At 48.5% G+C, this 26,406-nt stretch overlaps 2 protein-coding genes across 5 annotated transcripts; both read left to right on the plus strand.

Moving 5' to 3' along the window:
- Positions 1 to 667: 667 nt before the first annotated feature.
- PATE1 (prostate and testis expressed 1) lies at positions 668 to 15,326 on the plus strand. 4 transcript variants are annotated; one of them, XM_090291446.1, is made up of 5 exons: positions 668 to 765; positions 12,450 to 12,586; positions 12,874 to 12,915; positions 13,896 to 14,012; positions 15,110 to 15,326. In XM_090291446.1, exons 2-5 carry the CDS (start codon positions 12,535 to 12,537, stop codon positions 15,301 to 15,303), a joined length of 405 nt encoding a protein of 134 aa, XP_090147572.1. In that variant the 5' UTR covers positions 668 to 765; positions 12,450 to 12,534; the 3' UTR covers positions 15,304 to 15,326. The 4 variants fall into 4 exon arrangements, 3 of the variants coding, with proteins under 3 accessions (XP_090147572.1, XP_090147573.1, XP_090147571.1); XM_090291447.1 differs by lacking the exons at positions 668 to 765; positions 12,450 to 12,586; positions 12,874 to 12,915 and adding an exon at positions 13,067 to 13,481; XR_016514052.1 differs by lacking the exons at positions 668 to 765; positions 12,450 to 12,586; positions 12,874 to 12,915 and adding an exon at positions 14,798 to 15,005 and having other exon boundaries at positions 13,962 to 14,012; positions 15,110 to 15,174.
- Positions 15,327 to 22,624: 7,298 nt separating this feature from the next.
- Positions 22,625 to 24,669, plus strand: PATE3 (prostate and testis expressed 3). The gene is made up of 3 exons (XM_090292273.1): positions 22,625 to 22,673; positions 23,879 to 24,004; positions 24,518 to 24,669. The coding sequence occupies exons 1-3, from the start codon at positions 22,625 to 22,627 to the stop codon at positions 24,667 to 24,669; spliced, it is 327 nt and encodes a 108-aa protein (XP_090148399.1).
- Positions 24,670 to 26,406: the final 1,737 nt, after the last annotated feature.

A 26,406-nucleotide genomic window follows, 5' to 3' on the forward strand; every position in this document is an offset into this window, starting at 1 on the left:
ATGGCTCTCAGATAGTCAGTGCCAGAGCAGTGAAAAGGACAATGCAGGAAACCCTCAGGATTTGAAAACAAACAGACTCTCCTGAGGAATGTAAAAGAGGGAGTGGGTCTTGTGAGGGAAGAGAACAGGCAGACCGGCGACAGGTAACCGAGTGTCTCTAAGTGACAAGATGCACAGATGTACACTGACTGTGTATATACCCATCCATAGAACCCAGGGCATGGAATTATGCCTTGGTCCTAAGCTCCTTGTAGACTCTATGGGTGTTATCTCTTTGTTGTGTTTTGCTTTTCCGATTTGTTGGTATGGGAGATGAAAAGGGATAGGTGTTGGGATCCAGTACGAAAGAGTCATAATTAATATAACTCTCTTAAGCAATATAATTGATATAATGAAGTCTTTTATTCAGGCCTGCCTTTGGTCTGTTTATTTTAGTGTAAGTAGGGAATAAAGTTAAGTAAATGCCTACTTTGTCTTGGGTTGCCTACGAAAGCTTCGGAAATGCACAAACTTGGTTTGTAAAGACTTTCATTTATTTTTAGAGAGAGACGAGAATAAGGAGAGAGGGAGAGAACCATCGACCCATTGCCTGTGGAATGCCACCCGCCTGGGGACTGAACCTGACCGCGAATGGAACGGACAACCTTTCACTTTGCGGGATGATGCCCATACGACTCGCCGCACCGGTTCGTCAGGGCTGCGCCAACTCATTTCAAGACAAAAAGTAAAAAACAATAAACACAAGGAATAACATCAAAAAAAAAAGTAAGTTCCTTTTTTTATAGTCTTTAGAATTTCGCCTTTTTCTGCCTTTTTAATTTATGTTGTTATATATCGAGTGTGATTTTTTACTTCTCTACCATCTGGTGGCTTCTCTGTTTTTCTGTAATAATTCAATGCAAAATACGCAGTCAGTGTTCCGCGAGAGGTGGAGCTGGGTGGGTGTGCGGGTGTGCTCTTTGTGCACTGCCAGAAGGTCGTGTCGTTTCTCATGTAAAGCACTTGAGACTGACATCGGTGCCTGTTAAGTGAAGAAGGGCATGCTATGGGGACCTTTCATCCTTGTTCCCTCTGGCTTGAACGTTCTGGTGTTTCTGAAGTCAATGGCATGATGAAGGCAAGTTGGCTATTTCAACCCAGTATTGCTTCATTCCTGCCATCAGTGAGCAGCTCTGTGTGACCTGCCTCAGTCACCTGCCTTCCGTGTCCTGCCCTCTCTTACCTGCTATCTGTGACATGCCCAGTATGATGTGCCCTCTGTGACCTGGCTCCAGTGACCTGCCCTAGTGACCTGCTGTCTGTGACCTGCCCTCTGAAACCTTCATTCTTTGACTAGGCTCCTGTGACCTGCCCTCCTTGACCTGCATTCTATGACCTCCCTCAGTAACATGCTATGACCGCTGTCTGTGACTTGCTCTCTGTGAACTGCCGTCTGGGACCGTCCGTCTGGGACCTGTACTCAGTGACTGTCCATTGTGACCAGGCATCTGTGACCTGCTCTAAGTTCTGGCTTCCTTCATGTGGTATTTGTGACAGCTTTTGCTGTCAAGGTCAAGATTTCTGCAACACATACCGAGGAAAATCACAGCAGTGGATGGGGAAATCTCATTAACTGCTGATTCCCTTTCAGGGGATGTCCCAGGCCCTCTCCTGTCCCTGGCACCTCTGCTCCCCTCTCCTGTCCCGTGTGCTCCTCAGGAGCCCGCACTGACGTGCCCTACCCTCCACACGTCCCCCTTCGCCTTCCTCCTGGCCTCTGGCTCCTTCCCCGGGTCCCCGAGCACGCTCCGTCCTACGCTTTCAGGTCTCTACTGCGTGCACAGCTGCAAACCCCCGTCAGCCCTCCTCTGCCTGCATTTCTCTCACAGCCTGCCTGGCCCCTCGCAGCCTTCGCATTTCTCTGGCTGCCTCATTTCTAGTATCGCCCGCTGAGATATATAAATTTGATATTCTAAGGAAGTAAATATTTAGAAGATTTTTCTTATGACTTTGAAAAATGTTATCCAAATTAAACATACAGAAAATAAACTTAGCCCTGGCTGGGGAGGCTTAGTGGATTGATTTCAGGCTTGTGAAGCAAAGGGTCACCTGTTTAATTCGCAGTCAGGGCACATGCCTGGGTGACCGGCCAGGTCCCCAGCTGGGGGCCTGCGAGAGGCAGCCAACACAACGATGTTTGTCTTCCTCTCTGTCTCCCTCCCTTCTCCTCTCTCTAAAAATAAATAAGTAAATAAAGTCTTTTTAAAGACACATTTAATTTACCTTGTTAGTCTTTCCAAGACAAAGGTAAAATGTTCCACTTAGTTTATTTTAAATTGTGGGTGTAATATAGTCAATAAGTAATACAAATACAAATAAAGCTAAAAACAGGAGATGAGAAGATAAAGCAAATAGGCTGACAAAGTGAGCAGAAAACGCTATATATTAAAGATGAGAAGATATAGAAATATCCATTGTCACAGTTCTAATAAGAAGATGTTTACCTTAAACAAATGTAAAACACCAAGAAGTAAATCTTTCTTTGCTGAAACTCACTCCTCCCTCCTGTCCAGTCCATCCTTCCCTCAGCTCGCTGTCATGTGGCTTCTGTGGCTGTCACCGCCCTTTACTGTTCTAGTCTCTAGTGTCTATTACTCGGCCACCCTGTCCCCCTCTGTTCTCACTGGACCGCATGACGTAGGCTCTCAGAGGATCCCGAGTACGTAGGTAGCATCTAGGGCCCACGATCCCATCTTTTCTCCTCAGGCCTTGGAATCTTCTTGGACTTTGAGGCTCCCTGTCCATCTGCCTATTGCACACAGTTCCCTGAGCTTCCCACTGACCCCTCCAACTGCTGACGTGCAGAATGGAGCCTGGTCCGTTTCTGGGCACATTCTAGGCACTTCTGAGTGGTTAGGTGTCTGCCCAGAGTCCTGCGGCCGGCAAGGGCCAGAGCGCTGCCGCCTGCCCGGGTCTGTTTGAAGCCAAAGCTTGTACCTTCCGCCGAGTCTCCCACTTCAACAGGCCACACAGTGGAGAGGACACAGGGGAGCGTGACACAAGGGACAGCGTGACAGTGAGTTCTGGACAGAGCTGGGGAAGAGACCTGGGCTGGAGTTAAGAGTCCAGGGTCATTGGATCAGAGGGGACAAAGCTGAGGGGAGGTATGAGGGGACCACGGTGACAGAGGTGAGGCGGTGACTTTTCTGGGAACCCCTGCGGGGCACCCACTGCTGGGCGAGCACAGGGGTGCAGAGGGGACAGAGTGCAGGCAGATGCCTCTCAGCTGCTCTGCACACTCTGCAGAGTGAACGAACCTCTCTGACCCACAGTTTCTTCATCACCTCGATGGAGACGATAATCTCACTTCATTGCAGGGTTTGGGAGATGACGTGTATGTACAGTGTCCTGCCCAGGACTTGGCGTGTAGGGGATGAGAAACGTCAAACACCTTTCTTTGATATGCACCTGAAAGCTACAGACTCACTTAACCTTCGTATCGACAGCGTAAAGTAGGAGGTGTCTGGGGTACAGAAAAGCTAAGTCATTGCCCGAGGACCTTAGGGCCAGGCAGATGGAATGGCGGGGTTCAAATTCAGGCAACCCGCGATCTCCTCCAGAATATGTGGTTTTTAATACTTAAGTCATGCACTGGCCAGAAACATTTCCTTCCCGCTGCCTCCATCACACATCCTGATTCAAGCCAGCCCCAAGATGGCAGAGGAGCCCCCTCCCCCCATCCGGGGGAAAGCAGGCCCTGTTGGTCAGGTCCCCCTTGTTTCCGGGACGTCCCCAGGCCTAAAATGCCAGAGGCCTGATGGTTATTTCGGATTCCAGACATTTGAGAAATGAAATGACTTGGGGGCCTTTGCCAGACTCTCCTCTGCCCGGTACCCCTTTCTCCATACCAGGTTCACTAGAGACAGCCCAGGAACTGCCCGTACCTGGTCTTTTATTCATCAGAGTTGTTATTGCCATCCACTCAGGGCCCCAGATCCCAGTGCAGTCTCCCCGACTTTCTCTCCCCACCTACACTTGGGGTTCAGCCCCAGCCAGCACAGCAGAACCAGACTACCAGGCCTGGTGGGCCAGACGTGGGCCCAGATGGATTTCATAGTGACACACGGTCCTTCCTCCGCCACAGTTCATTACTCCGGGCCGCTTCACTCTCAAGAGACAGCATAGGTGGTGGCTGAGCGCAAAGGCTCTTTTGGACGTCGATGTTTGTTCAGAAAGGACAGGCAGGGCGCACCCAGGAGGAGGTCCCACAGTCAGCTGAATTCGAACTTCCCCAACTGGGTGGGACCGTACGGAACCTCATCCTTTACTGACAAGCTGTTGCAGTAGCTTTCGTTACAACAGGAGAACACATTTTTCTCCCTGTTGGAGATGCGTGTATATTCCACATAGCGTTTTGGGCAGCCCAGGATGGAATATTGGTAGATGTATTCTGAAGAGGGTAAGAAAATATCAGAGAGGCGCAGGTGAGATGCGTGATGGGACAGGGAATGTGGCTGAGGGAACGGTCCCTCCCTTCCCGCCTGTCCCCTTAGGCAGAGCCTGAGGCTGGAAGAACCTCCCACAAATGGAGCGTCCTCCTTCCAGAGCAACTCCCTCCTGCTCCCAACACCCACATGGATTTACAGCAAAGAAGCTGTAACAGCTTGTCCTTTATTAGGGGTTCCGTCACCGGCTATCAGAGATGGGTGGGATTTGGAGGTCATCCGCTGTAACTCAGTCATTGGACAGAGGAGAAATTTGAACTCGGCGGCGTGCCCTAGGCCATCACCTGAGTTCACGCCAGAGCTGGCGGAACTAAAAGATTCTGACCCCCGATCTATGGCTTCTTATTTTTTGTCTCCAAGCCACGTCATAAAGTTTCACCTCCCATCCCATCTTTGTCTCCTCTCATCCCTCCGCTCCCCTCACCTCCAGTGAAATGTCAAGTATACTCTTCTTTGGTCTGGCAGGCAAAGTCAGGGTATTTGGAATGACAGGAACCTAAATTCCTTCTGCAGGTCTTGCCAACAAATTCATCACACAAAGTTCAGGATGGAAATCTCCCTGTGGGATCTGGGCATCAGGTGAAACCATGGGATGAGACAAGGGATGCTGGACAGTAAGGGAAGGAGGAGGGGCTGCCCCCGGGGGACAGGGACTTAGGGCGGGACCCAGGACTTGCCAGGCCTCTCATCCCAGCCCTGGGGACCCTGTCCGCACAGCCCAGATCTATCTCAAGGAGCCTGGTTTCAGGAGTCATGAGGTTTCCAGGAAGCCCTCTCCCTTCTTTCTTTTTAGGCTCAGTCCCGGTCTGTGGCTTCTTTTAAAGGGGCCCTGAAACGGATGTTTTATTGCTGGTAGAGCTAGGCAGGGTCAGCAGAGAGAGAAGACCCAGGATGGGGGGCGGGGAGGAAGAGGAGGATCTTTACTTTGAGTTACTTATCAAGACCTGGGTCTTAGCAGAGAGAAAAAGATGCTCTTGTTCTCTAATTTGCCCATGTATAGACCCCCAGTGGTTCTTTTAAAAAAAACAGAAACGTTTGGTTTATTTACTGATTTTTAGAGAGAGGGGAAGGGAGGAAGAGAGGAAGAGAAACATCAATGGAGAGAGAAACATCGATTTGTTGCCTCTCAGTACGCACCCCAACCGGGGACTGAACCCACCACCCCGGAATGTGCCTGTACCAGGAATCGAACCTGTGACCTTCTGCTTGTGGTGCAGTGCTGAACCCACGGAGATGCACCGGTCAGGGCCCCAGTGACCCTTTATCACCCCTTCCCTTCCCATCATCTGGGGATTAGAGTTTGGTGGAGCTACTGAGCAGCAGGCACAGCAGGGTCCCCAGGAGGAGCTTCCATGGCCGGGAAGGGAATTTGCCGCAGCCAAAGGCTCCTCCTCATCCGGACTCTCTAGCACATTACCCCTGACCCCACCCTGCTGCCCGCTGGGGCTCCCTGCTAGGCACTCACCCTCTGTGGAAGGCCAGCACAGAACCAGGAGCGCTCCTGGGAGCAGGAGGCACAGGAGCTTGTCCATGTACGTTGGGAAACAATGATGAGGGAGGACACCGAGCTCCGGGAAGGGCTCAGGAACGGGCCCTCGGCAGGGTGCGGGGTCCAGATGGAGCTGCCCTTCCCTCCCAGCCCCCTGCTCTGTGACTTTGCTTCCTGAGCTGTAAAAAGTGCGCTTCTTTTCCTGTACTGGGAGGCCCTGCCCCTAAGAGAGTGGGTGTACTGCTTTCTCTCTCCATTCCAGAGCCAGGGCAGGGCCCGGAGCAAGAAATTTGCATAGCCAAGAGGTGGCCAAAGGAAGACAGCACAGTCAAGCTCACCCCAGAAAAGGCAGGGGATCTAACTGCAGCTGAGGTGGGGCCCCCTTCAATCCCACAGATTCTTTGCTGTTTCAGCTTACTCTGTGTGACGTTACCTGCTGGCCCACTGCGCCTCGGGATCAGGCTTCGTCCCGCAGGCACACGAGGGCATGGCACACGCATGTGTGGTGTTGGAGTCCCTGACTCGGCCAAATCACATGCTACCAGGCTGGTAAGGGGCGTGGCCACTCAGGTGAAGGTAAGGACCCATCTCAGCTCAGGGCTTCAGAATGTCTGATAAGAATCACGTGGGAGACTACAGATTGTCATTCAAGAACACATGTCTAGCGCAAGGACTCAGGACCTAGCCCCATCAGATTGTCCCACGTGGTGAGCCAATTACAGGACAGGGAATGGAAAAGGAATGTGCTCAGTGCTACAGTGGGGAGAAATTGGAGACAGGAAAAATAAAGGAGCAATTGGCATTTACAATATTTTGCAACAATTCCATTTCACTCAGACAAACAGATTATAATATTCCCTCACTTATCATGGGTATTACATTCTAGACACCCCCACCCCAGGGGTTGGTGAAAATCCATGAAGTAAAAATCTTACATTTATTTTAGTATTTACATATATTTTAAGGCTTTATAAACCCTTCCCACACACTTATAAACTGTTCCCAGTCCCCAATTAACCTTTCCCACTCCCTTAACCTTTTCCACACTTTTATAAACACTATTTATGTTCTTAAACATATTCTACACTCTTAAACCTACGTAACTTTAACAACATACGTATACAGTACCACAAAATTCTGCGATATAATGAAAAATCCGTGATAAAAAATTCAATAAAATATTTTTTAAAACCCCGCGTTACAGAGAGGGACTACTGTCTATGTGAAGGAAACCATGGCACCTATTCAAAGGGAAGGAGACTTAAAAGTTGCAAACACCCCAACATGGTTCTCTCTCTCTTTATCCCCCTCTCTCTTCCTCTTGGGAACCCATTACATCCACTTGTTTTCCTTTCCCACGTCTCTTGACTGAGTTATATTTGGATCATGTCTGTGAACACAACCCAAGTCTCAGCCTCCACCTCTCCAGCCTGGCTGCTGTAGCTGCTTCTGCTGGTCCTCTAGTTAGTTCCCTTGTGCCCTTTTCAAACATTTCCCCCTCGAGGAGGATGAATAAAAAACATTTCTCGTTGTCCAAGAAGCCTATTCCGAAGTTCACTGCTATAGAACCCAATTCCTTTCGGACAGTTTCGCGGTACAGGCCACCTAATCAGACTAAAATCTATTGGGAGGAGTATCAGTGCTCACTGAGTACCTCAGGAGAACAACAGTTTGTGGAGGGGGCACAGGGTAACAAATTGTAGGACCTAGCCAAGCAGAACCAAGAGCACCAGGCATTCCTTCAGGAGGGACGGCACATGCAGAGTTGTAGAGACTGGAAGCTGTGTCACAGATCGGATTCTTTTCTTGTGGCATCTTTATGTGGTCTTGGCATCAGGGTAATGCTGGCTCCATAAAACGAGTTAGGACAAGCGAACTCCTCTTCAGTTTCCTGGAAGACGTTTTTGACAATTAGTGTTCTTCCTTTCTGGAATGTTCAGTGGAGCTCACCAGCAAAGCCATCTGAACTTTCCTTGTCAGGAGGTTTTCAGCTGCAAAATCAGTGTCGTTAGAAGTCTCTTTCTTTCTTCTGGAGTGCCTTTGAGAGTTGGGGTCCTCAGGAACTGCCCGTTACCTGACATCAGAAGCCCCGCAGCAGTGTGCTCAGGCGAGGGCTTAAGACAACGCGTTTGTCAGGCTGATGGTTGCCAGGAGGGTGGGGGTGGGGAACTGGGTGAAGGGGTTGAGTTCGTTCGGCAGCCGTCCGTCTCGAGAGACGATGGTGTAGCTTCTCAAGAGTCTTATCTGCACCGCCGAGAATGGCTGTGCAGTCCGACTCGGGAGTGACACGGTATCTGTCTCCTCCCGTGTTGAATCGACATCTTGCGATGACGCTGGAGTGTCCTCTCCAGTGAAGCTGAAGCTACAGAGCCTGGGCAGGGTGATATGGAGGGCCTGCTGTTGCCCATGCAGCAGACCCCCCCTCTCTTTGCAGCTGAAGGGTCCAAGGGAAAGACGGAGTCAATACAGCTTGGCTTCAGGTGCGCCGCAGGAGTTGCCGGTGTTGACTACAACGTCAAACCGCCTTAGGGACTCTGGCTCCGGATTTTCTGTCAGGGTTTACTCCCTTAGCCTTTCCCCTGAAGAGGTATGCCGCAAGGCAGTGGAGGTTTTTTGGAGTCAGAGTTTTCCTTCTCTGAGGGGGGTTGAGTACAGACAGGTATTTACACAATAGTCATGGGATGCGAAGTACAGAATAGGAAATACAGTCAATAACATTGTCATAACTACATATGGGGTCAGGTGGGTACTGGAAATATCCCCGGGGGTGTCGCACTTTGTAAAGTATAGGATTGTCTAACCGCTATGCTGTACCCTTGAAACTAATACAAAATAATATGGAATGTAACCTGTAATTGAAGAAAAAGTAAAAATCTCAGAAAATGATAATGTGTTTACAGGGTTTCTAACAGAGCAGGTGCTTACAAAATTATAGTCATTGTTATTTTTTAACAAGAAAAAGAACAGTCTCTGAGTAAGACCAAAAAAGGTCTCTAGGTTAATTTTGCTCAAAAATCTATACTATAGAATGACAGGTGTTCAAAAGACCCAAAGACCAACGCTCGGGAAGAATAAAAACATCAACTTTGGACCCCAGGGACTTTTCATTGCAGCCCTTTCCTCCTCTTTTTAGTTAATACACCCTTTTAAGCAGCAAGCAATCAATTTTTCTAACGTTGCCTCTACATCTCACACATGGATATAGAAATGTCGGTCCCGTCCATTTCCATGGCTCAAGGCAGCAACGGGTGACGGGTCCCGCCCTGCTTGCCGGCTCCGGTGGACCCTGGCCAGAAGCCGGCGTCCTGCCTTCTGGCGACACCCTCCCAGTAGCTCTGTCACTGTCACGGCCAGGTAGGCCCTTTGACGGGGGCGGCAGGGCGAGGCACACTGCTTCTACCTTGCGGCTTCTAGTTCTCCACGGCCTGAGTGATCAAACTTATCACCCCCCCTCTGTTCCCGAGGGAGGCCTTTGAAGGAGACTCAGAGACATCGCCCTGGGCTGTGTTCTCCTTGGGGCACCAGCTGCCCACTTTCCAGGTTTTAAAATGGGGGCGAAGGAAGGTTAAATGATTTGCCAAGGTCAAAGCGTTAGGGAGCAGAACTGGGATTCCAGCCTGGGCCTGCCACCGGGGCTCACAACAGCCTTTTTTTTTTTTTTAAACTCAACAATTTAGAGTTATAATTGACAGAATGGTAAGCTATTTAAAGTGTGCTTCATGGCGATCTGATATACATATACATTGTGACAGGATCTCCCCTGCCCCCCCAACTAACCTAGTTAACTAACACATCCATCACCTCACATTTTAATTTTACTTTATTCTATTTTGGTGAGAACATTTAAGTTCTTCTCTCCTTGCAAACTTCACTGTACAACACAGTGTTATCACCTCTAGTCAACATGTTGTATATTCGATCCTCAGACCTGCAATTCCCCGTCAGGGCACAGGCCTGGGCTGGGGGTTTGGTCCTAAGAGACAGCTGATTGATGTTTCTCTCCTGCTCTCTCCCTCCAATCCCCACTCTTTAAAAGCTCGATGAGCGTGTCCTCAGGTGAGGGTAAAAAAATTAAAATAATTTCATGTGTGCATTTATATTCTATACCCTTTTGGTGTATGTGTTATTTTTCACCAATATGCAAATCCCACAACTGTACACACACACAGGAAATAACAAGGGGGAATCTGCTTCAGTAAGACGGGTCAGGGACAGTCTCTCTGAACACAGAAAGATTATTTTCATAACCTGACATTTGTAAGAGTAGTTTTATAATTATAACATGCTGGCAGTTTGCAAAGAGGTCTCTGAGCATGGCCTTCATGTACTGTGAGGTCACCTTGGAAAGGAGAAGAGGAGTCCCTAATTTCTTCTTAGCTCAGGTCACCCTTAGAAAGTGTCCTTCTGGTGATAGGTTTGTTGACAGCACAGGACATTGTATTGAGATGTAAGCTGCAACGGGAACAAATGAGACCACCTTCTCCAGGCCTCAGAATCACAGGAAGGAGCTATCTAGGGACCTGTGGACGTTTGGGACAATTCTGAGATTCCCAGAAATCCTCCAGGGTGGCAAGTCTCAGGGTAGAAAAGAACACCTCCAGGCTCCCCAGAGACACTTCACCTGTGTTCTTTTTTGGATCTGCACATGTTGTCTGAAAATTCTCCGTCTTCAGATGCTTCAAGGGGGCAGAACTCTGGGTTCAGCAGGTCCCAGGCACCCAGAGCTGTGCCACTCACCTGTGCAGGAAAGAGGGACAGGCTGTCCTGATCTGACTGCTCTTCCAAACCCTGGTCTAGAAGAAGCAGTTCTTCCCCTGCCAGATCACTGGCCTATGTCCTGTGGGTACTGGGAGAGTCTGGGAGCCCAAGGCTATCGGTGCCTCGTAGGAACAGTGACCCCGAGTCTTCATCTTGCTGCCTCCCTTATCACGCATGGGATCTGCCTAAGCAGAGAGCTCCTTCCCCAGCTCCTGCTCCTAAGTGTCAAGGCAACGAGAGCAGGGGAAGGGGAGACCTGCCAGTGCTCAGGCACAACACAAAGCTCAGCGATGTCGTCTGTGTGTGCGTGCGTGTGTGTGGTACACACATACTTAGTGGTGCTATCACACAGCTTCACCTTCTTGGTACCCCAGGTAGGCAGCTAACTAGTTACACCTCTCCTCCCTCGCCCTCCCTGCACGGAAAAGCCAGTTGGCTCTTTTGTTTGTAGTCATGACTTCCAGTGCACCACGGGGAAAAATCTCTCTCATACATCAGTCACTTGCTGTCCCTGACCTCACCAGCCAACGTCTGGCTGAGACCACTGCCCACCTTGCCCTAGGCCTACACTGTGCCCTACAAGCTGCGTTCTCCCAGTTGCTCTTTCTCCCCCATATGGCTTTGCCTTAACTGTGGACAGAGATCCCACCTTCCATTCCTTGCAGTAAAAGCAGAGACTAAGCTGCAACTTCCATTATAATTTGTTGAGGGTATAGGAATAACTGAAGGAAACTAACAGAAAACTTAGAACAAGATGCTGATATGGCTGCTGTAAGACCCCATTGGCTCAGCCCTGACTGGTGTGGCTCAGCGGGTTGAGCGTTGTCCTGCAAACCAGAAGGCAGCTGGTTCAATTCCTGGTGAGGGCACATGCCGGGGTCATGGACCAAGTCCCCGATCGGGGATGTGGGAGAGGCAACTGATCAATGTTTCTCTCTCATACCAATGTTTCTCTCCCTCTCTTACTCCCTTCCTCTCTTTCTAAAAATAAATAATATTAAAAAGAAACATTTAAAAAACTGAACCCACTGGCTCAGTCCCTCCATGGGACTTTCACATTCAGCCACTTTCCTGATTGAATCCATATCACTCTCAGACTTGAAGTAAAACCCCCTAATACCTGGCCATGCCTTCCAGGGGGAAGGACCAGCTTACCTCCCTCCAGGAGAAGGAATCTCAAACCTCAATCTTCCATCAAACGTCTCAACCACTGGGAACTCCAAGAACAGGAAGCAGTTTTCTCCTCAACTCTCATCTGCGACCCCAGGGTTTACTTCACTCCCGGACGATTGACAGCGGGAAACTACCTCTGTGGCGGTGGGAATCCTCTGTCAATGTCTCTGAGCCTCACTGCCCCCACCCCGGGCCCTACCCCGTCTTCCCCGTTCCCCTTTTAAGACTGCGCTCAGCCTTCTTTGGGCCTTTCTGCACCCCAATTCTATGCACTCATATACCCTCTCTGCTTTAACAAGCACCTCGGTGAAGAAGACTGAATCCTGCCTGCCCAGCCCTGACTCACCTGTGCCCTCCCACAGTGTGGTATCATGAAAAGACTGTAGAACATGACATCAAAAATGCTGCGATAGGACTGGAATACATCAGGATTCACCCAGCCAGTCCCTCTCCCCCCATTGGCCAAAAAGAGAAATGACAGAGTCCCTGGTTTCCCTGGGAGCAGGGTAGTCTTTGAAGGACTTCCACCGTGTGCCCACCCCTAGCTGTGCCTGGGGAAGCCCAACCTGGCCGATGCATAAATAGGCAACTTGCAGCTTCCTGCCCAACCCACTCCTTTCTCCCTCCAAAATGGACAAGTCCTGCCTGCTGGGACTCCCCGTCCTGCTCTGCTGCTTCAGAGGTGAGTCCCTGGGGGTGGCAGCTGGAGAGATGTGTGAAGGGTCCTGAAATGGGTCGGGGTTCCCATGGCAGAGGTCCTCTTATGGGCGCCCTATGGGGACAGAGGCCATTGTCCTGATGCCATGCCTTCCACCGCAGTGCTTCAAGTCCCTGGGGTCGCCACCCAAGCTGCCCTTAAAGGAGAACATGGGTGGATTATAGGAATTGAGAGGCTTTTCGCAGAAGCTGGGGGTGGGGGAGAGGTTGTTAAAATGAGGTCTGCAGAGTTTGTATCTTTTCCCCTGACAGTTCTCTCTGGGTCATTTATAGACAGAGAACCTTCTATGCACAGTGAGTAGACATGCATTAGTGATGTGGGAGCGGGGAGGTCCTCGGGGTGGGGTGGGGGAGGGGAGGGGCAGGGCAGGCATTGGGTATTGAAAGGAACCTAGAATAGACCCTGCATTTCCACACTCAGCAACCTCTTCCAGCAGATGGGGCTGATGTTAAGGAACAGGGACAGCAGATGACAAGGCTTCAGGTGAGTTAATCAAGGACAAGGGAAAGGGCGAGTAGAAGGGAAACGCTGCCCGTACAGGTACTAGCTGGTCAAATGCAAAGTGTCACTAGTGACTTTCAGCTGCATCTCCCCCCATCGTCAGCTTCCAGACACGACCCACAGTGATAAGACGGCCACACAGGGTTGAATGAGGGTTAAAGAAAAGAATGAGGTTTTAAAAAAACAGTGTATTTATCTTTCCCCTTCTGGTCTTTGCCGCACCCTGTAGGAATGGGTAGGGGAATCTGAGAGGCCATAGCAAGGTGAAGAGAATTGAGAAGAGGGAACAGGTGCAGAGGTGCCATGAGATGGGTGACCAGGCTTTGGACGGACCTTGCATGGCCTTGTGTGGCTCCAGGTTATGAGCACAGAATGTACCCCATGCATTGCAAGGGTTAAAGGGCCTGATGCCGGGGGTAAGTGTCAGGCAGACTACAGCTTTGTGGGCACCCTATCACATACCTGGTGATAAAAAGAACTTGCCAGGTGAGTCTGAAGAGGACCTGATCTGATCCTCTCGGCCTGGCTCTTGTCCCTCTTTTCCTTCCTCTCCCCTCCCATTTCTTTCAGGTTAAAACTCTTGAGGACATAAACTCCAGCCCCTCTCTTGGTCCAGCCTGTTTTAATAGAGGCAGGTGCACATGCTGAATGGACCTCTGGCAAAGCCCCCAGGCTCCACACAGAATCCCAGCTGGAAAGGGGAGATGGGTCCTCTCACGGCAAGTGATACCTGCTCTCACTTTGCTCCCCTGCTCTCTGGTCCGAATTACAGACATCGTTCAGTGCAGGATGTGCCACGTCCAGTTCCCAGGGGAGAGCTGCTCCAGAGGCAGAGGAGTGTGCACGGCAGCAGTGGGAGAGGCTTGCACAATCGGGAGGGTTTTCAAATGTAAGTTGTGGGTTGAGGGGAGAGAAAAGGGGTCCAGGAACGAGACAGGGACAAGTCGGCCACAATAATAAGGAGGGGCCACACTTTACTCCAGGCAGTCTCCGCCGAGGAGTGGCTGGTGTCTCTACCCTCATCGTGCACCAGAATGATGAGAGATGACGGTGATCGCTAAGGGCCCCGGTCTGTAGCTGGAGGACCAGTAGAGCAGTCCCTCTCTATATTGCGGTTCACTTATCGCGGCACCCCTGTACCGCAGGATTTTAAAAACGATTACATTCAATTATTTATCGGGGATTTCTTGCTATATCATGGAATTTTGCGGTACTGTATATGTATGTTGTTAAAGTTATGTAGGTTTAAGAGTGTAGACTATGCTTAAGAACATAAGTAGTGTTTATAAAAGTGTGGAAAAGGTTAATAAGGGACTAGGAACGGTTTATAGGTGTGTGGGAAGGGTTTATAAAGCCTTAAAATATATAGAAATACTAAAGTAAATGTGAGGTTCCTACGTCGCGGATTTTCATCTACCGCGGCCGGGTCTAGAACGTAACACCCGCAGTAAGTGAGGGAACACTGTATTCTGAGAGGCTGGAAGAAAACAGAAGAGAGGAAACTGGCTGGAAGACAGCTGGGTGCAGGGGCCGGGAGGGCTGCTCCCTGCCTCTGTCCTGGCCTGGACTTCCTTTTGGGTGGTCTCCAACTTCTGGCCTAGAGGGGCCGGGGCAGCCGCAGAGATAGACTTCAATGGCCCGGACGAGTAAGACTAAGCATCATGATTTCTTTAGTCTCCTGCCCCCTGTGCTCAGCGAGCCCTCGGCGTTTACACCCTTACTGAAACCAGCGCTGATTCGCAATGGAAGCATCCAGCTTTGGCAAAACCCCCAAACTGCCACTGTCAGGGTCTCCCCGCCACCAGCCGTTTCCCCCAGCCGCTCTGCCACCGCCTTTGGTCTGGGAAACCCCCAGCGCGTAACGCCTTCCAAGTCTTCACGTGTGAGTAACAGAGCCTCAAACACCAGGTGGCTTTCGCGCATCTGTGCTGGTGGCGGCTGGGAAGGAGGGGCTCCTTGGCAGAACGGTTTCTCCTCTGTCCGCAGATGACGGCAGCCTCTGGCTCACCTTCATGGGCTGCCTGAAGGACTGTGCGAACGTGGACCGCATACAATGGAGCGCCTACCTGGTGAACTTCAGGTGCTGCCGGAGCCATGACTTGTGTAACGAACCTCCGGAAATTGCTGTTTCTACTTTACCCCCAAGCGCCATGTTACAGGCCCGCAGGACCATTGCCTAAATAAACACATTTCAAATCGCGAACCTGGCCTCACCTGCCCTTGTCATCTCCTGTCTTTCCGATGGTCGCCACCTTCATGGGTGTGAAGTGGTGTCGTGTTGTGGTTTGGGTGTGATGTTGAGCCGTCTGTGTCTCTTCTTTGGAGAAATATCTGTTCAAGTCCTTTTGTGCATTTTTTAATCAACTGGGTATTGTTGCTGTGGTTGGAGTTCTTTATAAGTCCTGAATATCTCCCCTTATCAGACATATGATCTCTCGTTCTGTGAGCAGTCTTTTCACTTTGCTCATTCTATCATTTGATAAACAGAAGTTTATATTTGGCAATGTAACCCAATGTATCTATACTTTTTATATTATAGCCAAGAAATCATTGCCAAATCCAATGTTGTGAAGTTTTTCCCTTGTTTCTTTTAAGGGTTTGTTATTTTTGCGTCTTACGTTTAAGTAATCTTTATTGGGTTAATTTTTTTTACTTCTTTGTTGTTTTTTTTTTTTTAATTAAATGTATTGGGGTAACATTGGTTAATAACGTTATAATGTTCAGGTGTGCAAGATTATAATTCAGCATCCATGTAGTCTATTGTGTGCCCGCACCTGAGGTCCAGTTTCCTTTCGTTACCACATCTTTGAGCACCTCTCTCCACTTACCCACCCCCACCCTCTTTCCCCTCTGGTAATCACCGTTCTGTCTGTATCTCTGAGTTTGTTTTTTGTTTGTATGTTTGTTTTGTTAGCTTGTTTGTTACTTTTTGATTGATAGCCCACCTGTGAGTAAAATCGTAAGGTTTTTGTTCTTCTCTATTTCACTTAGCCTAAATACTGTCAAGATTCATCCATGTGTCGCAAATGGCAATATTTCCCCTGTTTATGGCTGAGTAGTATTCCATTGTATACATGTACCACCCCTTCTTCATCCACTCTGTCAGTGGACACTTGATTTGTTTCCATGGCTTGGCTGTTGTAAATAATGTTAAATGTAAATAGGAATACACATATTCTAAAGAATAATTGCTTTAATATTTTTCTGGTAGATAAGGGATTATTGGCCTGGAAGAGTGTTCTGGACCTGAGTCTAGAACAAGTGCCCTTGCTCAGGGTCTGGCCTCCTTGATGGTTCCCTTACTTCTTACTTGTGTATATATATAAATACGTTTTCATAAAATGTGAAGAACAGAGATGTATTTCAGCTGCACCGGGAAAATCAGGGGGTGACGGGGTATTGTAACGGAGGGCAATACGGGAATCAGAACCTCCTAGAAAACTAAGGTAGGGAAACATCACAGGACAGGCTCAGGAAGACTGGACCTGGAGGCCAGTGTGGGTGTGAAAAATGTGGGGGCTTTGCCACAGTGGTTTGTGAATCTTCACTTCCAGCTTAGCCATAAATGTGTGTCAGTCGGCCTCTGTCTGTCTGTATCGCTCACTATCTGTCTGCTACTCTTCCTGCTACCAGCTGCCACCTTCACCATCTACATTGTGTCTGTTTTCTCATTTGAAGCTTCCTCTTAGTGTTTGATTTTGACTTGCTTGAGACACTAACTACACGTCACCATAATTCTTCCATGAATGATTTCATTATTGGAAGTCACTGCCAGTACGTACCTTCATTCTACCCATATAAACCAATTAACCAACCCTGAATGCAAGAATCTACTGTATTTTCTACCTCAAGGTGCTAAAGTAGTTAAAGTATTTTCAGGATGCTAAAGTATAGTATAATATTCATTCTAACATTATAAAATTTTGGAGAAAATACCAGCATACTTATTATGCAAATGTTTTAAAATTAATCTGTATATTAAAGTATTTTATTTGTGCAAATATAACAGGGTGGAAACTAACAAGCAAACATATAAACCTGGTTGTCAGGATGAATGCTACTAAACCTGGGATAATATTACACAGCTAAAAAAATGAATATAACAGTGTATATAGATTCCAAGCCATAGAAAGGTTAACATGGTAAAAAAAAAAAAAAAAAAAATTAAACCTAAAGTAAGTGAATAATAATTAAAGAGTTAATTTTCATCATTTCATGGCCTAATTTGTTAGAAAAACAGCAGGGAAGATCGGAAACCGATTTTCTCCTGACATAATCTGTCAAAGGGCAGTGTAGTAGCTCAAAAACACCCAACTTCCTCTCAATGAATGCATTCAATACAAGGTAATATTGAACTATTTTTGAGGACAGGGGGAATGGAGACCTACCACAAGCCAGGAAACAAAGTAATTGTCCAACACTCAGCCAAGTGCCCATCTTGATGTACTTGGCTTTGGGCAGAAGAGCAAGAAAAGATTATCAGAAATATGGCCATGGGGGTATGTGGTTTAGAAACTTTCCCTCGTGCCTTCTCTTCATTTCTACAGTCTCCAGCTCTTGGAGATTTGCTGGCAACCCACATGTCCTACCAGATGTACCAACCTCTGGGAATAGGTAGTGTTCTCTAGGTTACTGTGGGGAGGGAAGAAGAGAGAGTTAGCTGGAAAAGGTTGAAGGGAGCATCCAGGGAGGGTCAGGATTCTTGGGAGACAATCTACTCTCCCCCCAAGTCTAAGTCAAGCAAAATTCCCCAAGCTTTAACACACCATGACAGGAGCTGATCAATTATTTTCTGAAGACCCCAGATCATGTGAACTCACATATTAACCTCTGTTAGTTAGGAAGTGAAAACCTTCCTCCTTCGTACTGCAGTTAGTGAGGAGAAGGCACCTATTACAAGGAACAACATGTTTATCCTAGATTACCTGGCTTCTGCCTTTGTTTGCATAGAGGTTATTTAAGATCAAAAGCACCTTATTATTTAGATAACCTACTTAAATTTAGCTAAAGCTGGAACTTCCTGGGAGGTTTTCAATGCGTTGGATAAAGGAAAGACACAGAAGCCATGTACAGTTTCACAAAGTTTATGCATCTATGTTACCAGACTGAAGGGGTTCTTGTGCCTGTGCACATCAGAGCTCAATCAAGACCTGAACTGGTACTGTCAGGGCTAATCCAAAGAGTCCCAACCCAGAGAATGAGGGGAAAGTGTGGTCACAGAATTCTCAGCACTAGCTTGGGATTATTTAGAGCCAAGTCTTTGCATTCCCATGTAGGAGAAAATAAGTAAAAAAAAGTAAAACCCAACCCTACCTCATGGCATCACCAGCACAGGGCAACCAACCCCCCTGCCAGATGTGAGCAACAGAGATTTGCAAAAATCAGTCTAATGCTCTATAATTCACGAGACTCGGTTACTCTCCACCGCTGGCCACTCTTTCACTCCCAGCTGGCTTCCTCGCTCTCCACCATTGTTAACAGAGGAGAGCAAAATACAGGTTTGGGGGAAGAAGTAAGGGGGTGCTGAGTTGAAGAATGAGTGACCCAAAATCCAGGGGAGATGCCGAACTAGCTTCCCTCGGGGAGGTTGCAAAAGTTAGTATGTTTGCAACAGATGAGCTCTGTCCTCTTGTCAGAACCCAGGAAGTTGACGTCCTCACACTTGGTTTTGCAAGACAGTTTTGAATAAAAGTATAGACTCCGCCCTGAGGAGGTAAAAGAGAGGGAATACACCTGCAATGAGTCTGTTTCCTACGACCACATGCCCGGGAACCCCCTCTTTTCAGAGCCCCCCTCAGTTTTCTCTGGGCCCTGAATGAGCCCCAAAGCTGAGTGTTCATTCCTGACCCAGAGGATGGACTTCGTTCCCTAACCAGGGAGGCACATCAGCCTCCTCTTCGCTCAATAATGTCTTAAGAAAAAGTGCGTTCTTGCCACCCATCCCCTCTGGAGGGCCACCACACCCCACTCACACTCTGAGGGCAGCCTTGTCCCTACGGGGAGGAGGGGCGTATGCTTCAGTCACTCTGTGCCCGACCCTACCTTTACTTGGAAGGACGTAAATGTTCTCAACAGCACAGGACTGCTGGTACTCCAGGCCGCAGGACTCCATTTTGTCGTAGCAGAACCCCAGGTGGTATTTTTTACATTCATAACAGAGGATTGCAGGCTCTTCCAGACACAGAAAAGAGGCGCTTAGCGGGTGTGCTCGGGGAAAGCCTCTCCGGGCCGTGGGCTTCTCTAGCAGAGCTTCCTCTTGCCTAGTGGCTCCGAATCTTTCTCCTTTATAACTTGTGAAAGACAACAGGCCCAGACATAAATCAAATGTTTTATATGATTTCTAAAGGGCGGAGTTCCTGTCAAATTTATCTATGGACCCCAAGTAGTTAGCCCCTTGCTTAGCCAAGATCTAGATGTTTTTTGGTCAGTAATGAGGAAAAGGGAGTAACAGAGGGATTTTAGCTTCCTTACTACAAGAAATGGACTCTGTTGGTCAGGGAGAAAACTCCTAGGATTCTATAGGAAGAATGTCTGCTAGCTCTCACTGAAGATGGAGGGGAAGTTTACCAAGGACTTGAGGCCTTGGTAACAGGCATGGTCGTACCTGTTACATGTTCCAAAAATGCCCCTGTGAAAAGAAGAAGAATCATTCTTGTCATAACCTCACCTGTATCTGCCAAAGCCCCAAAGCCCCAAAGCCAATTTTGGAAATTTCTCCTCCCCCAGCATATGCCCCTCTCTTAACCAACAGCCAGCTCGTTTTTGGTCTCCGGGACTTACCATTATTTGTCCAGACCAGAGAGGCTATGCCCAGCAAAAACAGAACGAGCATCCTGGGACCTGGGATGTGCGCAGATCCTGACGAAGGTGCCGGTCCATCTCCTCCAGGGACCTGTCCTTGGGCCATTTGTCTAAACTACAGAAGCATAAAATTTCAGGGACAGGCAGTCCCCCACATGTTCCCAGAACCAAACCACCCACTGGAGTCGCAACCTCTAAGGCATCTAAATTTAAAATTCTCTCTTAAAAAAAAAAAGATTTTATTTATTTATCTTTTTAGAGAGAGAGGAAAAGAGGGAGAAAGAGAGGGAGAGAAACATCAATGTGTGGTTGCCTCTTGCATGCCCCCAACTGGGGGCCCGGCCTGCAACCGAGGCACATGCCCTGACAGGGAATTGAACCAGCAACTCTTTGGTTCACAGGCCCGCACTCAATCCACTGAGCCACACCAGCCAGGGCTGTATGCTCTTCAATGATGAGCCAATATACACATAGATTCACTGTTGTAGAGCTAAGCCTTGAGCTGTGCAGGTAAAGTCAACATTCTCTTTCACATTTTAACCTTTCAGATAGATCAAGACGGGATTTGGACACCTTAGTTCCTTTTAGCTCTTTTCACTGACCTAGTCACTCTGTCCAATAATCTCAGGTTTCTCTTTGTCTCACATAGACTGAGGCACCAGAAAACAAGCTCGGGATTGTAGGTGGGATCTGACAGAGGGGAAAGCGCAGGCGGGCCCCTTCTGTGCCGTAGGGAAAGGAAGTTTCAGGAAAAAGGTGAGCAGAGGTGGAATGGGTCTGGTTTGCCTCCTGGTGACTGATTTTGTAATCAAAATAATTACGAAACACATACAAAATGCCAGTATCACAGGAAGAGAAGACAAGCAAACCAGGACACAAATCGGTGGTCTCACAGATGTCAGGGCCCAGTTTTAGAGACCACAGCTGCCCAGGAGGGCCGAGAGGAGGGACATTGCAATTTAACTGCCTAACCAGGGAAGGCTTCCCTGCCAGGGGGTGGCTCGGCAGGATTTTCGTTTTTTATTCTCACCTGAGGACTTTTTTTTTTTTTCATTGCTTTTAGAGAGAGGGGGAGGAAGAGATAGAGATAAAAGGAGAGAGGGAGACGTGGATTGGTGGGACTTGTTCTTTCCTTTCCTGCTCTTCCCACCAGCAGTCAGAGGTGTGAGGGGTTAGATGTGGGCTCCAGGTGACTTGCTGGGCCCCCACCAGCAGGTACCTCCCCATCGGAATTTTTAAAGGATCCTTATGTCTCACTCCAGGCTCTATACACACTCTGGGAAATCATCGCTGCCCCCTGGGGACCCAGGAACTAAGCAGCCTGATCCTGTCTATACCAAAGTCTGACTCTAGAGTCCCTGTCTTTAAACAGACGAAACAGAGAAAACCTGTGACCAATGAAATACCCTGACAATCTTGTAAAGCCGAGTATCTGCGATGCAGGGGTTTGCCTTCCTGATAAGCCTTTGGAAAGCCCTGAAGACTTCCATGCTGTTCGTAGCATCCTCCCTGGAAACAACGCAGAGCACAGAAAAGACTTGACAATCTTGCTCCCCAGTCTAGAATCGGTTCATTTCAGAACCAATTCCCTCGTGTCTAAGGCTTCTGGCTCTCTCCCTAGGCAGGCAGGATGGTCAATTTTGTGGCATTTGAGCTAAGACCTTATTTCATGCAATCTATGTCTGATGTCTCAGAATGTCAGACTTGAAATGTTTTATGGAGCGCATCATTTCTACAACTGAAGAGCATGTCATTGAATCAGCATGGAAGAGTCTTAGCATCTCTAGCCTAAGTCCTATCGGCTCACTGACAGGTATAGGAGATTTAGACTCCCAGGACTGGTCATAATTTTCCAGTGCCTTATCCAGGGGGAACCTTAACTGAGTTCATTTTTGCAGAGATAGATTACCTACATCATGGACAAAACCGGCCAGATCCACAATATAAATGTGCTAAAGGTCAAGCTGTATGATCATTCTAGGGGAATACCCCAGCCCTACACATTTACCAGACCCTGGCCATGGAGGCTGCATTGCTGGTAAAGTGAAAGAGTTCTGGGCCGAGAATCAGAAGTTCTGGGTTGCAGACCCAGTTTGGCCGTAGATTATACATCGTTTCTTCTCTTGCACTTTCCTGTTTCTCACCCATAAGGTAAAAAGCTAGGGAAGCTGGTCTGAGTGATTCGTGGCTGTGCTCTCTAACAGAAAACTGTGTCTGGCACAGGAAGTGCTCAGGGAATATTTCTTGAGTGGATGAATAAATCTCCAAGAGGCAGGGAATCAAGGTGGTTCACGTATGGCCTCTCGAATCAGAGAGTCTTGCTCTGAGTCCTGGCCCTGTCAGCCACTAGGTATGTGATCTTGAGTAAGACACTAAATCCAGTTTCCTCCTGGGAACAAGAATTAGAATATCATAACTATAGGACTAATAATAATTACTAGGATGAAAAGCAAAGTTCACTTAATGTAAACCCCAGCATTTATTAATTACCATAATTCTCTGCCGTGGGGCGGAGAGAAATGCACTTGAGCTCCCAGGGGAAACCTCGTGGGATCAGTATGTTCCCTTAGGCATGAATAACCCTGCCCTGGGACGGAGAAGGCTTCCTCCCAGTAGGTAGCCTCAAGGCCCAGCTGGCAGCCCCTGCCTTCTTTCCTCTCTGGATTCTCTCCTCCCTGATCAGGGGACTGCTGTGTCAGGATGGACAAACACTTCCTGTTGGTCTTCTCCCTCTTCTGCTGCACGGAGGGTGAGTCACAGAGCTGAGTCGAGGACCCCAGAGATGGGATTTAGGGAGCCCCAGGAAACCCCACCTGTGTAACTTACACCACGCAGGGATGAGCCTTGACTACGTCTGTAAGGGAGCAGAAGCTACCCTTCAAAATGCTCCCTTGGCCTTCCTGGCCAATGTTCCGACCTTCTCAACGTTCTGCCATCCCCAACAGGGGCGCAAGCCTCTCCAGCTGCCCCTTCACACAGCTTCCCCATTCTCTCCCTGCCATTCCCCAGAACCCAAAATCCTAACAAGGTCTTTCTTCGAACATGCTTTCCAGTTATAAGTCAGTATCCATATCTTGGGGGAGCTGGTACTCTTTATTAATAATTTAGTGGGACAGTGGCCTTTGATAACCTTGTCAGGGACTTTATATAAAAATTAAAACAAGTGATTTTGGGAGAGAAAATACTGGATGCTCTGGAATCAATCAGATAAATTTTTTTAAAAAACATGGTTCAGTCATTGTCTTAAATTCTCTACTTTCGGTTGCTCATCTGAGAACTGGGGAAATACCTACTTACAAGGCTTTTGTGAGAATCCAGTCAGCTACAAACTGAGAGAACACGGCCCAGATGAGTTGCTCAATGAATGCTACTGTCTTTTCTCACGTAGGTACACTAAGAGAGAGGTGCTTTAAAAAATTAAACCTGTGTCTTGGGGAGCGTCCCCCACAGTACCACACAAAGTGTCACAGACCACGTTATAATTCAGGAGGCCTTCACAAAGACTCAGTCTGAATGTGAAACATGACAGCACATCGCCTGAGCACACCTAAGCAGCAGAGGTCAGAAACCCCATCCGAGCAGCAGCAGCTTGGGCGAGCTGTTCTAAAGCGGCTCCCCCTCGTCATCACGCTTCTGTCCGTCCACAGTGCTGCCGCACAGGCCGGGTCCGCATCCATGCAACCATGTTCACGCTGGGAAACCTACGCCACGAAGGCTAGGTCTTCGCTCAGTGACCCAGGTTAGATGGCTTCATTTGGGACCAGAACCCTTCCATCGTCCTAACAGCCTTTCCCTGGGATGTGGAGCTGGTGAGCACTCAGGCTGTTTCCTGCCTGACACGCTGTTACGGCTCTTCCTCCACTGCCCGCCAGCCCGTGCACCCCCCGCCCCCCGCAGATACTCTGTGATCCGGCTCCCTAAGCCCAGGCCTCACACCAGCTCTGTGCTCTCCAGCAGCGACAGTGCTCAGGTGCATAACCTGTCACCTGCACCTGCCAACAGATCGCTGTAGAAGAGGCTTCGGTGTCTGTGTTGCTCAGGAGCAAGAGAAATGCGTGACCTTAAAGATCTATGACTTCGGTAAGGTGGAGGGCCGGGGTGAGGGCTGCCGTGAGAGCCTGAGAACATTTTTCGGAGAGTGCTTCAGGCATTTTATACCTCAGACTAAGGCTGGTCCAGGAGAGGAGCTGAGGTGCAGGACGCACCCAGCGCGGGTCCCAGTGCCTGCAGACAGAAGGGGGTTCAGGAAAATGAGACAGGAGGGAAGAAGGTGGGGACTCTATACTCCCAAGGAAACTGACCGAACCGACCCCAGCTCTGAAGACAGGCCAGCACCCGGTGCTAATCTAGCAGGAAAAGGAATGAAGCCGCTCTGCACGGAGCTGAGAGTGGCGGGGACCGCGGGCAAAGGGCCCCTGGTTTCTACACCACCTGCCGGGGGCCTCTTGGGAAAGTGTAAGCTGGGAAACCGTCCCGAAACCTACCCTGACCCTGACGCCTAGTTACATCTCCCCCCGCTGGGCTGGTGAGGCGTGAGTGGCCCCGAGAGAACTTAGATCACTGGCTCATTTTCTATGGTTGCTTCTCTTACAGACATGACTCTCCAGTTATCATATTTGGTGTGCCAGAGATTCTGCAGCGACCTGACGTTATATGGTGACTGGGTTTATGTTCACGAATGCTGCGAGAACGAGTATTGTAACTTCCAGGGGAGAGGCATTTGCTGTCCTGAGGTCTCCCCATAGAACGTGACCGCGGCCTCTCCTCCTTCACCTTCTGCCTGCCCCTGTCTCCCGCTGGGTCCCTCCTGGAAGCAACCTAGCTATCTTGTTCATTCCCTCCCGGCACCCCCAGCTTGGTTCCTGTCTCAGTAAGAGGATAACGATTCTCAACAGCAGGTTCCCCCATTACAGGAATTGGCCTGTCCACACCCCAAACAGTCTGCAGGGAGAGGTCCAGTACAGCAACATTTCAAACAAGACCATTCTAATGTCCAAGGGACTTATTTAAGATAAAGAGGATCAGAACTATGAATAGTAGAACAACAACAAACTCACAGCTATCAACAACAGAACCTTAAAAAATAAAAACAAAATCCAACTAAGCAAACCAGAATAGAAATAGACTCATAGGTATGGGGATCATTTGGAGGGTTATCAGCTGGGAGGCAGAAGGGGGAGAAATGAGAAAAGGTGCAGGGATTAATAAGCATAATTAGTAGGTACAAAATAGGGGGAAGTTAAGAATAATATAGGAAAAGGCGAAGCCAAAGAACTTATATGCACGACCCATGGACATGAACTAAGGGGTGTGAGATCGCTGGAGGGGGATACTGGGAAGAGGGAAGCAAAGGGAAAAGAAATTGGGACTACTGTAACAGCATAATAAAATATACTTAAAAAACTAAAAAAATTAATAATAATAAAACAAGACCATTCTAGAACCTTGTGATTCACTTAGCTCATTGAGATAAACTAGAACTCCCTCAGGTGAAAATTCACAAATATTTTTTTGTATGTAAGATATTTATTTATTATTACTCCAGTGAAGCAGAAATAGCAACAAATTGGATGATGGACACTCAAGATTTTCCTTTATGGACACAGAATTATTTTCCCCAGTAGACAGTGTCCACTCCAGACTCAGCTGTGGTTTTCTCGGCCTTTACAAAGTATATCCGTACACAGTGTTAGCCGGAAACAGCAAATTAGGGATTTCCTGCGTCTGTAACATTCATTGCTTACACACGGCCTTGCTGGGCCTGCCAAGATGTATGCTCCAGATACATCTCTACTCTCCTTTTTCCCTCTTCCTCTCCTAATCTTTCTCTATTCCACTTCTTTTTTTGGCCACCCACCCCCACGGTCACCTCCCCAGCACCCACAGCACTGCTGTACACATTCTCCCTCACCCAAGGGTGTTTATTGCTTTTGGAGAGAGAGGAAGGGAGAGAGAAACATCAGTTGGTTGTCTCCTGTATGCACCTCAAGCGGGGATGGAACCCACAACCTAGGCAGGTGCGCCGACTGGGGATTGAACCTGCGACCTTTTGATGCACAGGACAATGCTCCAACCAACTGAGCCACCTGGCCAGGGCTAGATGCTTTTCTTGACACCCTCTTCTAACGAACCGTTTCTGCTTGTCTAATTAGCCCCAGCAGGTTATAAATCACGGCCACAACAGGGACCATGTCTTACTCATCTCTGTTGTTGAATTGGACAACCAGTAAAACTGATGGGGTTTTTCTTTTGCCTCTGTTTAGCCTGCAGCACTGACGAGGCCTGCATGCTTTTTCTGGCTGTATTCCTACTTTGTTGGGCACACCGGGAGTGGTAACCTCTACAAAGAATGATCACTCCAGGTGTCGCTATAACACCTGTTTTCCTCAAAGCAATTGTGCAAAGGATATTTCTTGTTAACGGACCCTCCAGTATTTAAATATCTTAACCAAAAATTACTTTTGATGGGATTATTCAAACAC

Source organism: Furipterus horrens, unplaced genomic scaffold (genome assembly GCF_987537825.1).
Source record: "Furipterus horrens unplaced genomic scaffold, mFurHor1.1.pri manual_scaffold_11, whole genome shotgun sequence".
In the NCBI taxonomy this organism is placed as follows: domain Eukaryota; kingdom Metazoa; phylum Chordata; class Mammalia; order Chiroptera; family Furipteridae; genus Furipterus; species Furipterus horrens.